The 15,592-nt window shown below is 40.2% G+C and overlaps 1 protein-coding gene across 1 annotated transcript; it reads left to right on the top strand.

Annotated features, from left to right (window-relative positions):
• Positions 1–402: 402 nt before the first annotated feature.
• On the top strand, positions 403–14,023 carry TMEM179 (transmembrane protein 179). Its single transcript, XM_007436621.3, has 4 exons — positions 403–724; positions 5,392–5,529; positions 9,775–9,853; positions 11,737–14,023. The coding sequence occupies exons 1-4, from the start codon at positions 423–425 to the stop codon at positions 11,914–11,916; spliced, it is 699 nt and encodes a 232-aa protein (XP_007436683.1). The 5' UTR covers positions 403–422; the 3' UTR covers positions 11,917–14,023.
• The last annotated feature ends 1,569 nt before the right edge of the window (positions 14,024–15,592 follow it).

Consider the following 15,592-nt stretch of genomic DNA (forward strand, 5'->3'; position numbering starts at 1 on the left):
TATTGGGGAGGAGGTTGTATGACTTGGGAAGAGGGTAGTCTTTGCCTGCTCAGAGGATTGATTATTTTTGAAACTGCACTGTGAAATAGTATTGCACAGCCAAAACCCGTTTTTTGTTTTTTTTTTAACTTTGGCCCCAAGGCCAGACGACTCATCTTGAAGGCCCCAAGGTCAGTCCCCAGTCCTATTTAGGCAAGAGTTAAGACGTCTGTCAGTGAGAACGACACCCGGGAGAAAAGTTGCCATAACGAGATTTGGCAGGTCCCGCTGTCCTCCTCCCCTCCCCTCCCCTCCCCTCGGAGGCGCGGGGGCTGGGAGGGCAGTTGCGGGAAAAGGCGTAGGCGCGCTTCCCATTGCGCATCCTCGGGCTCGCTCCTTGATTCTTGGCTGCCAGCGGCTCGGTCTGCGGCAGGCGGGCGATCATGGCGCTGAGCAATTTCCTCTTCGCGCAGTGCATCTGCTACTTCCTCGCCTTCCTTTTCAGCTTCATCGTGGTGGTGCCGCTATCGGAGAACAGCAACGACTTTCACGGCCGCTGCCTGCTCTTCACGGAGGGCATGTGGCTGAACGCCAACCTGACGGCCGAGCGGCAGCGCTTCACCGTGCAGGAGTGGGGGCCCGAGTCCGCCTGCCGCTTCAGCCTCTTCGCCGGCCTCCTCTCTCTTCTTCTCGCCGCAGTGCAGGCCTGGAGGACCCTCTTTTTCCTCTGCAAAGGCCACGAGGAGTAAGTGCTGGTCTGGCCTCCACCTGGACCGGGAACCGAAGCGAAGGGGATGCTGCTTGTTCAGGGGGCGGGGGAGGCGAGAAGGGGCTGAAGGAGAAGGGGCTCCAGGGGACCTAATGGGGGTTTTCAAAAGCTGGTTTCTCCGGGGAGCGGGATTTCTCTTGTTCTCCAGCTTGGTTCCTAACATACTGACCCAGAAACTAGCCAGCCCTGTGTTACCCATCCTTAGTAGCTTGTTTATAGTTCTCAGTGTTGTGTTAACTCAGTTGGGGTAATCAAATAAACTATGGTTAAGTAAGCCAAGGTAAATCTGTGATGGGAACATTTTTTAATCTGGAGCTCTCTAGCCGCAGTGGACGGTACCTTCCATAATTTTCAGTAACCGTGTCTTTGGGAGTACTGTCTATGGGAGTTGTAATCCAGAATAATCTTGGGTAGGCATGCCATTTTGGGACTTCATAATCCCAGCCAACTACTTGATGGCAGCAATAAAGACTTTTCTGTATGTCTCTGCTGTCATCTACTGGCCCTCCAGATTTTTGCAGCCAGTTATGGTAAATCGAATCTGGAGGGTACCCTGATGGAAAGGGCAGCCTGTACTCATTGCCTAATTCTTATACAACTGTACAATTGTACAACTTGACCAAGTTGTTCTTTGGTCAATGGGATTTACTTTCAAGTATGGCTGTACAAAGTGATGACCTAATATAGCATGTAAAGACATCCAAACAGACAGATAAAACATACAAGCTATTTAAATATATATATAAATAAGTGTTCAAAGCAATGTATAAATACAGGTAGTCCTCACTTAATGATGGTAATTGGGACTGGCAACTTTGTCGCTAAGCAATGCTGTTATAAAGCACGATATCACATGACCGTGCTGACTTTCAACAGCAGTTGCAGCAGTCCCAGTTGCCATTGTTAGGTGAATCTCATGCGGTTACAGCATCCCAAGGTCATGTGATTGCCATTTGTGACGTCCTGCTGGTTTCCCCATTGACTTTGCTTGTGAAAAGCTGGCAGTGAAGTTCGCAAATGGCAATCACGTGACCATGGGACACTGTGACTGTTGTAATTGCGAGCTGGTTGCCAAGTGCCTGAATCGCAATCACATGACTGTGGAGATGCTGGGACTGCCGGAACTGTCATTGTAAATCATCATGGTCATGTGATATCATGCTTTACGACAGTGTCACTTAGCGACAGAGTTGCCAGTCCCAATTACCATGGAACACTGCTACCGTTGTAATTGCAAGCTGGTTGCCAAGTGCCCAAATTGCAATCATGTGACTGTGAGGATGCTGCGACAGCCGCAACTACAAGGAAGGATAATATATTTGCCTCATTCAGTGTCACCCTAACTTCTAATGGTTGCTGAATGAGTGGTCGTTCAACAAAGACTGCCTGTAAAACCAATAATAGAATACATACATGACAAGAAGCTGAACAAATTAAAAACATTCACATGACTCATAAGTGATTAATTCTAGTTGGACCTCTCATTCCCCAGTCTGGTGCCTTACAGATGTATTGGATGAATGAGGATGATGGAAATTGTAATGCAACACATCTGGAGGTACAAGATTGTGGTTAATTCATGCCAAATTTCCCTAAATGTTCCCTTTGTACTGTATTAATCCCATCATATCCTTTGACACCCTATTGCTATAAAAGTCAGACCATTTAGAAAATTTATGTTGGCATTGTCTATTCCATTCTTTTGGAAAATTAGGCGTGCTTCCAAGTAGATTCTTCAATGTGCTTTGTGCATAGTTCATTACAGTAATTTCATATGACAGCCACTGAAGACCTACTTCAGCCCAAAGTTTTTCCTCTATTTTGTCTATTTTTCCTCCTACCATCAATGAGCTGTTTAAGCTCAAATCTCTAAAGATGTGAATGTTCCATAATGGTGTGGGTCTTTACTCTCCTGAATATTCTAGCTCTGAGGATGTGTATATATGTTTCATATCCTTGTTCCTTTCTACCAGAATTTCAGAATATTACTGCACAGTTTTGAAATCACCTGTGTGCCTTGTCTTAACATATCTTTTTCATTCCAAGTAGAAAGCATATTTTTCTATGTATGTCCTAAAATGCAATATCAAGCTATAGAAAATAGAAGAAATGCTCAAGTCTCAGGCATGTAAGCGGGACTTCATCAGATATAAAAATTGTGTTAAGTTGCACTATGGGATTTCCCAAATCTTGGGGAAAATAAGAAAGAAACGAATGTTTTTAAATAGGAGATATGACTTGGGGATAGTTTCATTTTCTTAAAATTAGCGCCCAGATTAACCCAAAGCAGAACGATAAGCAGAACCTAAAACGGACTATATGTACTATTCTAGTGTGTGCTAAACAGACAAATTCAGGTAAGCAACCCAAGCCACATTTTTGTAACAAATACTTTTTGATCTCTATGGGGATGTATTTCTGTAGTACTTGCTGAGAGGAAGACTTTCATAAACATAAAAGTTAGGATATCTAAATAATTATCCTGGAATGCTACTGCAGCTGAGTACCAGAAACATTTAGGACAGCGCAATGATTCATATTCAGTTCCAAAACGTCTGCAACTCTTTAAAGCACTTGCATTTTTCCATGTATCCCTGTGCTGCATATTTTGTGTGAGTTTGCGCTCCTATAGAATTCAAAACACCACTCTCAAATCAAATCTGAAGCATTGCACAGTCCTAGAAACAATATCCAGCCCCCCCCCCCCAAAAAAAACCAGGATGGATAAACATACATTATACCAGCATTTCCCAAATCTCTGAGGCTTAGCATCAGAATGCCATTTGAGCTCAGCTGCAGCCAATCAGAAATGTCCATGCAGTGTTTCTACTCATGAGAAGTTCTGCTTTTTAGTTCTATCAACAGAAGGTTAAAAAGGCTCACTTTTCTTTTTAGAATCAGAGGGTGACTCTCCACATCCCAAGGAGGAGTTATAAGTCCAAAGAAGTTTCCCTCAAGGATTTGGGATTCCCCTCTCCAACATTTTCATGGGAAAATTATTTTTCAGAGCGCTCCATATCCTCTGAAGAAGGGTTTTCGGGACAGACATGTCTAGTATACTATGAGCTCCATATTATATTCAGGGCACTATGAATGGCATTTCATTTAAACAGCTTGGCATCAAGATATATTAAAAAGCCAGTGGTCATCATGTCAACATGTTCAGGTTTTTAAATCAGTTACAGAAGTCCTGTTCTGACTCTGCTGATTATTCATAGTAATGCAGGGAGTGATCAGAAACAATATGTTTTTGGCTATTGCACTCAGACAGAAATGTTTGCAAGATAATATTTATAGTTCCTTTTGAGTACTAAACCCTTTTCTATTTGATCAGGCTTCTTTAGTTTTTCTTGCTTTCTGCTGGACTTTTAAATTGTTCTTTATGGATTTCCAAATGATTGTGTTTCACGGAATTACGGGAATTGCAGGCCAACCAGCATACCTGGAAAGACAAGAGGTTGGAAGCTGGACTTTATGAAAGGTCTTGCAGTCAGCCACCGAAATTACAGAAGACAAGAGATAGAAAGTGCTTTTCAAATGCAGGACTGTCTGTAACAATAAAAAAAGCAAAGAGGACTCCATCTGGATTTTGCTGTTTTTGAAACTGGCTTTATATTTTGATTGTCTAAAGGAGATTGAATCTGTGACCATTTTCTAAGCCATGTTAAGTGGATTTGGCTTTTGCTGTGGGGGGAATTTACTTCCTTCTTATAACATCTAAGACCTGAACTATGCATGAAGTAGAATGACCTAGAACGTTGAATACCACTTCGGACTGGTAGAGCTGTAGGTTGCCAAAGAATGCTCAGTGTATATACAGAAACTGCATTGCATGGAACTATCTGGCTAGAATCTTTCATTTATGCATGTGTGTTTGTTGATCCTTCTCCATGAGAGAACAATTAGAAATGTCATCTTCTACCTGCTGCATCCAGAAATAGGAAGTCTTCCTTATCATGTGAGGCTCTAGAGTCAAGGCATGCTGCTGGTTATGTAGACCAAGCTTAAGTAGATTACAGTGGTACCTCGGGATACGAACGCCTCTACTAATGAACATTTCGGGTTACGACCAGCTTCGGCAGGAAAAATTTACCTCGGGTTGCGACCAACTCGGGATACGTCCAGAGTCACGGAACGGATTAAGTTCGTATCCCGAGGTACCACTGTATCTTCGTTATGGTAGAGAAAGGGAAGAAATCCCGTCCCAAAAGGTTCAGACAGGAAAGACTGAAGGGAAAACTTGACTCTGCCCTGTCAGTCTAGATAGTGGGCGAAGACCATAAGAATCTGGGGAAATTGAAGTCTGAAGAAGTGATCAGAGGCAGGAAAAATATTTCTCAGGTGGGCCTTCAAAAGAGGATGGGAAAAAATGCATTTGGCTTTTGTCTGTTGTATTTCATCCTGAGAGGAGAGGTATCTCGAATTACTCCGGCTATTGCCAAGTTAGAAAAATACCCCAAACCAGAGAAGGGTTGGCGAATCAGAAGGAAGTGGACCTGTAGGGAAATGTGGAGCTAGATGTGGACTAGAACCCTTTCCTTTGATCTGATTCCTGCATTGCCTGTGGTTCAGAGGGATTGCTTGTGTTACTTATGAGATACGTTTTTCTTTCTCTTCTCCCCAATCTCCAATTTTCATTACAGCTCTTTCTTTTATGCTTTCCTGAATCTTCTGATCAGCGCCTTTGTGGTTTTTGTCATCTTTATCGCCAGCACGATTGTGACGGTTGGGTTTAACATGTGGTGTGATGCTATTACTGAAAAAGGAAGCATGCCAAACAGGTAGGTATTGAAGATTATACATAGGTGTGGAGAAATGGGTAATAACACATAACATGCAGATAACAAAGCAAGGAAAACAAGTAAGCAACATTATAATTTGGAGACCTCTTAAAGCAAGACTGATAACACAAGAGGTTTCTCCTCTATCATCATCAGGTTTCTAAGGTCCGGTGTCTTTATTACATAGAAAAAGGGTGGACAATTTCTTTTGCAGCTGATGGCTATACTTAAAAATAAATTATTTGTCTTCTATGATTTGTAGAGAGTGGTGGAATCAAAACTGAGGAGCTCCTGCATGTAGCTAAGAGAGTAGAGTACTTATACTAAGCTAAAATGTGGAATTTACTACGTGTATTTTATTACTGTGTGCCATTGTTTAGCTTTTAAGGAAAAAAAAAAGAATGGTATAAAATGTTAATAGTATAGAAATAAGTAATTGAAATGTGAATTAAAAATAATTAGCAAAGCATAGAGTTCAGTATGCACCCCAGTATGGACAAATTCCGTATAAAAATTTGGAGATGCGTTAGGGCTCTGCAAAAGGTTGAAGGGGGGCTTGGCTTTTATGATACTTTGGGCGCAGCATTGTTTGAACTGCTTTGCCAAGCAACATGGCTCCCTGCTTCTAAACGCAAATCAGCTGCTTTGCCTTGCTTCTGGGGTCTCTTGCAGCCCACCCAACAGCTGAAGGAGGATACCCATGTCCTATGTGTTCCCAGAAGTCACTTCCGGTGTGCTACTTAAGTCCCTGAAGCAAGAGAGTGCTTTGATATGTGAGGCATATCATGTTTGCGCCACATCATGTGAATAGCACCATCTACATCAGTGTTTCTCAACCTTGGCAGCTTGAAGATGCGTGGACTTCAACTCCCAGAATTCCCCAGCCAGCATGGCTGGCTGGGGAATTCTGGGAGTTGAAGTCCACGCATCTTCAAGCTGCCAAGGTTGAGAAACACTAAACTACATTGAAGTACTTCACTGAAGCAAACATGGTTGCCTGGCACAAGGCTAATAAGCATAAGAGATTTTGATAACTGTGTATAATTAAAGAGACATTTGTATACCTTTCTGGAAGATGTTGGATGTGAAATAAGTGTATTCCAGAGTGGTTATGTATTCTCACCCTATTTAAAACACTGCATATTATATGTAATTGAGATCCCCTGGTTTCTTCTGAAATCTCAGAATGAATATAAGAATTTAGGAGATGAACACGGCTTTACAATACAAGATGGTGAACAAAAATATTCATTGGGACTACACTGAGTTGAGCTGAATGTATTCAGTTCTTTGCATAACTGAATTGGCCTCAGGGAATTTCTACTGCGATCAGATGTGTGCATCTAATAAAATTCCATGCTGCACATTAAATATATTCATATTAAGTAAATGTAGTCAATCTCTCTGGGATTAATCTGGAAAAAATGTACAGAGTGATTACATGACTGTGTGTGTTTTAATATAAATCTAATAAGTATGTATAGTATTAAGACAGTGAATTCTTATGTCTTATAATCAACTACCTTCATGATTAAACCACTGATTTTACCTTTTGCCTTGACACATATTGCGTATGCCATCGGTGAATATTTTATTTAGGACTGCAATGATTATTTGAATATTTGGCTAAATATTTTCTTGGTTTTTTTGAAAAAACCCCCGCACTGGCTAATCAAATATTTGGATAAGGCTACAAGGTAACTGACAATACTGAAAAGGCAAGAAAAAGAGAGAAGATGTCTTCAGAAATAGCAAACCCTGGGATTTACAAGTAAAAGTCCAAGATACTTATTAAAAATGAAAATGAAAAAAAAATCTATAGGCAGACTTTATTCTTGACTGACTTTTTGCCTGGAACATTGGACACAAAAACATGCCTATATTGTCTTCTTCTGAAGTCTTTGTGGTGCTAAGCAATAATGGAAGATCATTAGATTCTTTTCATTGTGGGTGAAAGATGCTGGCATGATGCCAAAGTGGGCATTTTCATATAGGTGGGTTAATTGGAGAGATATGATACAAAGAGTTTGTGTAAGCATTTTAAGCTTAGAATTTGCAGACCTTTTTTGGTTTATGCAGTACATATAGACATGATAAATTTATATTCTTGGAACAAGGCTTGTGTATGTTTTAAACTGTACAGTACAGTGGTACCTCGGGATACGAACGCCTCTGCTCGTGAATTTTTTGGGTTACGACCAGCTCCGGCCCCAAAAATTTACCTCGGTTTGCGAACTCCGCCTCGGGGTACGAACCGGATCGGCAGCCATTTTCCACTGTGACACGTGGTCCGCGGCCATTTTCTGCCTGTGCCACGTGGTCCGCAGCCATTTTTCCTCCCGTGCCACGTGGTCCGCGGCTGTTTTTCCGGCCCTGCCGCGTGGTCCGCGGCCGTTTTTGTGCTGCGCCGGGCTGTTTTTGCGCCGCACCGCACCGCGCTGGGCCATTTTCGCACCGCGCCGCGCCAGGCCGTTTTCGCACCGGGCCGTTTTTGCGCCGCGCAGGGCTGTTTTCGCGCCGCACCACGCCGCGCCCGGCCGCTTTCCCGCCCGACGCGTGGTCCGTGGATGCCAGAACGGATTAACGGTAATTACATTGAACCTTATGGGAAATTGCCTCGGGTTGCGACCAAATTCGGGTGGAGGGCGGAACGGATTAACCGGATTTACATTGAACCCTATGGGGAAATTTGCCTCGGGTTGCGACCAAATTCGGGCGGAGGGCAGAACGGATTAACTGGATTTACATTGAACCCTATGGGGAAATTTCCTTCGGGTTATGACCAACTCGGGATACGCCCAGAGTCACGGAACGGGTTAAGTTCGTATCCCGAGGTACCACTGTACTTAGGAATCCTAGGGCACTTACAAAAGCCAGCTAAGTTCCATTTTTTTAGGGTAGAGAGTACTGGATGGTGGAGTAAAGCTTCTATGTTGTATAGTATATGGCCAGTGAATTAGCACACAATGATCAGTATTGGGTTGGGAGGGTCAAAATCCGCAAGATGGATCATGACACCAATCCTACCCTTTTGCACAATTTGACACCCCCCAATAGATGCTCATGTACAGACCAATGATATAATCTCCTACATTGGGCTGTAATGTAGTTGATGGACTATCATGTACCAATATCCTCGCATTGCCAAGGTAGTAGAGAGAACACTAGTAGCTGCAGCCAATAGGAATATTGAAAGTTATTTCTGATATGGCATCAGACCATTTGGCTCACTGACTAGAAGCAGTTTCCAGAGTCCCACATTAGGAGTGTTTTTCAGCCCTACACAGAGACGTTAGGGACTGAACCTGAGATTTTTCTGTGCAAATCAGTTACTCTGCCACTGAGGCTTGGCCTCTCATTATACACTTTGTACATCATCCCTCAAGTAAATGCTTCAATTGCATGGTCATAATAGATCCTGAGCACTGAAAATGCAATATAAGATTTCTGGAAATATCTGATTCTTTTTTTTTTCCAGGTAGACATTTATTGTTTTTGAAATTAATTATTGTTAGGTAGATTACCAATTCACCCATTGATTTGGTGATCTTGTTAGTCCTGCCTCTTCCTGACATGATTCTGTACACTTTTATTTGAACTTATTTATTCAGTTTATTTATTATAATTATACAACAGTTTTGCTGTTCTCCTCAACAAGGTTCTTCTTCCATGGCTTATATGTGGTGACAGGCTGCTGTGCTACTGAGTCTTTAAAAAATCCCATAACATGAATCTTATGCAATGGCTAAACTGGTTGTGTGATTCTTTTTTAAAGGTCATTCAAAGAGGTTCTGGCAAAGTAAGAATGCAGTTTGAGTTTGAGATGATGCCAATTCAGGTGAAACCTTCATCAGAGCTTCTCTCATTGTGTAATCTGCAGGAAATTGGCCAGAATGGGAATAGTTGACAAAATGTTGGAGAGGACATTGACATGTTGACCCTTTGCTCTATTATTTCTTGTCTGAGATAAAACTGCAGTGAGTTGTGACTGGCTCATTCACACACTTGAGAGAGGCTGTAATACAAAAGTTTATCTGTGTTTCAAAGATAGCCACAGAATTGTTTGCTAATAAGGCATATCATCAGTTGTGATGTATGTAGTGAGTATCTATGTGTGTATGAGAGAAAGAAAGAGCAACTGAGTGAGGTAGTGGTATAGAGGACTGATTTTGTGAAAGATAGTTTAGAACTACTGAAATGCTTTTCCTTTCCTTTCCTTTCATCCAAAATGTCTTCTCTCTTTAGTTGTGAAGAATTACAAGATATAGATCTTGAGCTGAATTTAGAAAACTCAGCATTCTATGACCAGTTTGCTATCACACAGGTAAGTCAAGCCACTTTGTTCATAGAATTGACACATAACTTTGGAGAAGCTTCAAATGTCATTAAATGACTTCCTCATACTGAAGTAGCATCTTCCTTACTTAATGCTATTTAGAATAAGTTCACATATGTGAACTCAGCATTGTTTTTCACTTTGTGCTTGATGATTAGCACTGCATTTTAGCTGAAGCAACATTTTTGTCTGTAATAACAGATCTGAAGTGGTTCATTCACATATGCTAGTCAAGCTGGAGCATACCCAGAGATGGATTAAGGTGGAAAAAAGGTAGAAACCAAGTTCTAGAAGAGATGGTTGGACATTATGCAGAACAGAAAGGGGCATATGTAATACCATCTGTCAACTTTGGAAGATGGAACACATTAGATCTTTGTTACTTTGGAGAAGATAGCTAGAACCAGTGAATAGAAATTGTAAGGAAGCCAGTTTTGGCTAAATACTGAGAGAAACATCCTAGTGATGAGCAATTACATCAGTGAAACTTAGAAGGTGATGGTCTCTATTTCATTACATGTATTGAAGAAGAAGCCGGGTAGATATCTAATATCAGAATGCTGCAGCTGCATTCTGTATTGCAGGCCCTATGTTAAACAGAGAATTGGAATTGATAATATCTCTAATGTTTTCCAACTCTGGGATTCTACAGTAATGCTACAGTCATGAAATTATGGAAATGCACATTTGAACTTACTCTAAGATAACAGCATAGTTTTTTTTTAATTTGGAAACTTCACACCCAGCAATATAAGTATGGCAAGAATATATCTTCAAGAAAAGTGAAGATGAGTTTCTATTTATTTGCATCTCCTTGTCACTTACAAGGAATATGTGTGCTGGCTCTTAGGTGACATTGTGAAATTTCTAGGAAAGGCAAGATTGTGATATAGCACAAAGAAGGACTAGACTAAAAAAATATAAATACTGAGGCCAACATGGACTGGATTCCTTTTAGTAACATAAAATATATGCTACTGCTCTCTGATATGTTATAAAAAGTGAATGCTTCCAAAAGTTGGGGTGGAACTCAATATCTACATACAGTAATTTTCAGAAGTTTCATCAACTGTATTCCAGCATAGCATAGAGCAATGTTTCTCAACCTTGGCAGCTTTCAGAGGTGTGGACTTCAACTCCTAGAATTCCCCAGCCAGCCTTGCTGGCTGGGGAATTCTGGGAGTTGAAATCCACACCTCCGAAAGTTGCCAAGGTTGAGAAATGCTGGTATAGAGAATTCTAGAGGCATATCCTGGTAATAGTGAATATAAAACAATGGCTATACCACTTGGGCCTCAGCATTTCTCTGCATCAGTTGACTGTATGATTTAGAATGTAGATAATAATTTTCCATAGTCCCAATTGGACTGCAAGCAGGATAAAAAAAGGCATGGATTGGGTATTGTTTGGATACCTCAAAAGCTTTACTTTCATGTGCTGAAAAATTCATTCTCATACTTCTGAGAACTTTGGGGTTAAGAAAATCCACTTTCTGTAGTGGGCTTCTTAAGATGTTACAGACAAAATTTTTTTAAAAAGTCTAGAGTCAAATGTCACACTAGTGTTGTTTGTTTCATTTAAGCTTAACATATTGTGTCAACTTAGCCATTAGTTTTTGTAAACCCTAGGCTGTAGATTACTGTCTTCTGTGAACCAAGCAAATCTTCAACATTAACCATTATTCAGTCAAAGGGATAATACACTGATTTACACATTGTATTAGATTGACCTTCCCCAGTAAGGTGGTCTCCAGGATTTTTGGGACTGCAATTCCAATAATTTTGGGGATTAACAGATTTGAAGGGTATGATTTTGGGAAAGGCCATATTATATTTTTAATGTACCCTCATTCTTTCTCTTTCTTTCTCTAGTTTGGCCTCTGGGCTGCCTGGCTGACATGGCTAGGAATTACTATTTTGGCCTTTTTGAAGGTTTATCATAACTACCGGCAGGAGGACCTCTTGGATAGCCTGATTCATGAGAAGGAACTTTTGTTGGGACGATCTTCATCACGAACTTCTTTTCAGGAAGAAAAAAGTGGCATAATCTAATATTTTATAAGCCACACTGCCTAGGTTGTATATTATGGGCCTTAGCTGGAGGTAAAGATAGAAATTGAATTGGCATGCCTAGAAAACTTGTAAGGAAGAAAACAGAATCTGGAATTTAGCATTCTGTTGAACAGATATTGTCTATAGAATATCCCTGTTCATATAACTATGATTCACGTAGTTATGTAGATCACAATTTATGATTTCTTTAATTGCTTTTAGTAACTCTCAGCCATGTGTGCAAATTCTTTCAATTGAATAACCTGTGATAACCATTAACAGTAAGTGATATCAAATTAATTTCTGGGGATTAATTTAGGAGAACCAATTCATATGTGCAAATCATGATATGATGCTGCAGTTGAACATGTATTTGGCATATATGCTTGAACTAATTCTTGGACTGCCATTATTGTGGATTTGTTTTCTTGCCTAAAGTTGCCATTGCCTGCGGCTTTTTTTCTAGATGTTTCAAGACATGATTTTGATCCATCTGCTTAGCTGACCTCTGCTTCCTCTCAGAAATGATGTCCTGCATGATGTGAGCAATTTACATTGATATCTAATCATGTATTTATCCAAATGATGTGACTTTTCCTCTCAAAGTAGGGGAGGAGTGGAAGTCAATTATTGGGTATCCATTATATATAATGGTGAAGGGAGGGATTTGATGTCTCCATGGAATACGTAAATCCATGGAAACTTGCAAGCTCATGTTAAATATATACCTCAATAGGAGTTGGCCATACGGCTTGGACAAAATTATTATCTGTGGCCACTGGTGCTCTCTTTCTCTGTGATTTCAATGAATAAGCCTTAGGTGTTGTCTCTTGGCTTCTGTGAGAAAATCTTTAAGTAGAACAAGAAAAATGAAACCTTATTTTTTTAACACAGCTATGTGCCAAACCGCATATGGAGCAGGGAGTGGGGGGAAGGGTCTGCTGAAGTATTCCACATCCCAGTCAGCTGGTGTAGTACATCAACCACCATCTACATGATTCAGCTTTCATCAGTTGATGCCACAATTATGTAAACAATAGCAATTGTGGTCCAGAATTGAAAGTGTGGTACGTAGTGATATTAGCATATAAGATACCAATTGCGTGTTGGTACTGAACACTGAAGCTATTCAAGCATACCATTAGCTGCTTAATCTTGTAAGTCAGCAGTTCTAGTCTTCTACAGGTAACAATATTATCTTGGTTATTTAGGGTTATGCTGAAAACATTCCAGAATCAGCATCTAAAAATCTGAGGTTTCATTTTGCCAAAGTTAATTTATTGCATTTATACATTATTTAATATAAATTTTTTATTCTATGCTTCAAATGGATTTGCAGCAACAATTGCCAGTGTGAAATTTTCAAATTTGGATTTTGCTTTTTTAGTTTCAGCTTTCATTTTGGAAAGTTTTTCTTTTCCTAACAAACCATCTCCTTCTGGTACATGTTCTTATATTATCATAATGAGGTAGGTGGCTTGCTGTGAGGAATAACCCTAGTATACTCTTCAGATCTCCTCAAGGGATTGCAGACTGTGGAGTCCTTGGGGTTCTCTGAGCTTGGTTGTTTTGTTACCCGGCTAGGTAACATCTTCAGTGCTAGAATGGAGTGGGGTTTGCTCTCTGTTTATATACTGTGGCCTGCCCTGCCAGTGGGGCAGGGGTGGGGGTTTTGTTTTGCTTTTTCCTCTGGTAGTTCCTTGATTAGGGTATTGTTTACTGCTTGATTGTATGTCTGGTGGTAATCTTGGTGTTAATCTCTGCTTATCTGGGTGATGATTGCTGGTGAGGAGATGTTCTGGTTTTTTGTCTTCCTTTCTGTTGTCTCTTTTGAATAGTGTGTAGATGGCAGAGCGCATCCATGAACACCAACTAGCAGTCAGAAGACATGATGAAAGCTCCTTAATCTCACAACACATGGACAGACTTAACCATAGTTTCCACTGGGAAGCGGTCAGCATCTTAGACCAAGCTAAATCCAAAAATGCAAGGGAATTCTTGGAAGCTTGGTATTCAGACAAGGCAGCCATCAACAGGCACATAAACAACACACTATTCAAAAGAGACAATAAAAAGGAAAGCAAAAGACCAGAACATCTCGCCAGCAGTCATCACCCAGATAAGCAGAGATTAACACCAAGATTACCACCAGACATACAATCAAGCAGTAAATAATAACCTAATCAAGGAACTACTGGGGGCGGGGGGAAATAAAACAAAACAAAACCCACATCCCCACCAACACTGGCAGGGCATGCCACAGTATACAAACAGAGAGCAAACCCCATCCCATTCTAGCACTGCAGATGTTACCTAGCCAGGTAACAAAATGTTTGCAAGAAAACAACCAAGCTCAGAGAACCCCAAGGACTCCACAGTTCAACCCTGAGCTACACATATTCGCTTCTATTGGATTACAGACTGCACTTTTGCTTAGCTTCAACTTGAAGTTGGCATGTGAAATATATTATTATTGCTTAGTAAAATATAGTGACAATATATATAGTGATAATGGTTGACAACTTCCCTTGTAAGCAATTAATATATCATGCTTGCTTCTTCATATATGCAACTAGAATTTGTACTATAAAATATTAATTATATATTCCACTGTACTAATGTTCATTTTTGATGTTACTATCTTAAGTCTGTGAGTGTAATATACAGTATTGAGTGCAACTACCCAAATCTATAAAATAGGGATCAAAATAGTTGGGAAGTTGCTTCCTGGTTGAATTAGAAGACTGTGTTTCTTTTAATCAAACTGCTGTTATTGCAGACCAGGGAATTTGCATTCCAGAGATTGGTGGAACTAATATATATATTTAACAGTGTTTGTACAGACATAATACTCTTCCATGATTAACCCTACATTTTGCAGTTTAAACCCTGACTAAGACCTCTTTCTAATATAATTTGGGAAGTAAGTTGTGCCCTTGGGAAGTATCTATGCAAGCAAAGTTTACCTGTAATTTAAAAGCAGGGAGGCAAGAAAATGGCTATAATATAGCTTGAAGTGAATTATAACTGAATATAAAAGTTCAGATATAATTCTTAACCGTGTTCCCAGAGGCAAAATCATTTAGTCTGCATTACTGATAGACAGTTACAGCTATTGTTTACAAATAAGAATCAATTTGTGGAGTAATTCATCTTTAACATCTCAGGTTATTCTGGTATCTCTGAAGTTATTTATTTGATAACCTGAATGTCAGTCCCAAAGATATTTATTTAAAAAACAAAACATTGTTTTCAATGGGGCTCTCTTCCAAGGAAGTATATTTAGGATGTTTAAATACTCAGTTCCAAAGCTTTAAGGAGAGTAAAAAAACAGTTAACCTGCTTTTTTCTACACGTGTAATAAATGGCAAGTCTTATGCAGTGATGCTTTTATTGTTTATTTCAAGATAAAATGGAAGCAGTCAAAACCCTCTCTTAATGCAGGAGTCTCTATTTCTTGTTCTTGGCTTGTTACGGCCTTAGATTTTGCCCCAACAAACTAAAGACATGTACTGATGAATTTGTATATTTATTGCTTTTGTGTAATATAGGTTCATTTCACGGAGGTAGAGATAGTAGTGGTTGGCAATTGTAGACCCATTGCATCTAGAGGGCAGCTGGTTGGGGAAGACACACCTTACCTTATCAGTCTTCTTAATAGAAGTGAATGCCAAGA

Source organism: Python bivittatus, unplaced genomic scaffold (genome assembly GCF_059951505.1).
Source record: "Python bivittatus isolate LINGU-HERP-01145 unplaced genomic scaffold, Pbiv_v1 ctg000580_np1212, whole genome shotgun sequence".
Lineage (NCBI taxonomy): Eukaryota > Metazoa > Chordata > Lepidosauria > Squamata > Pythonidae > Python > Python bivittatus.

Coding starts and splice junctions, on each gene's coding strand:
- TMEM179 (XM_007436621.3), top strand. CDS start 423: ATGGCGCTGAGCAATTTCCTCTTCGCGCAGTGCATCTGCTACTTCCTC. Junction 725..5,391: donor CTCTGCAAAGGCCACGAGGA/GTAAGTGCTGGT, acceptor TTTTCATTACAG/CTCTTTCTTTTATGCTTTCC. Junction 9,854..11,736: donor ACCAGTTTGCTATCACACAG/GTAAGTCAAGCC, acceptor TTCTTTCTCTAG/TTTGGCCTCTGGGCTGCCTG.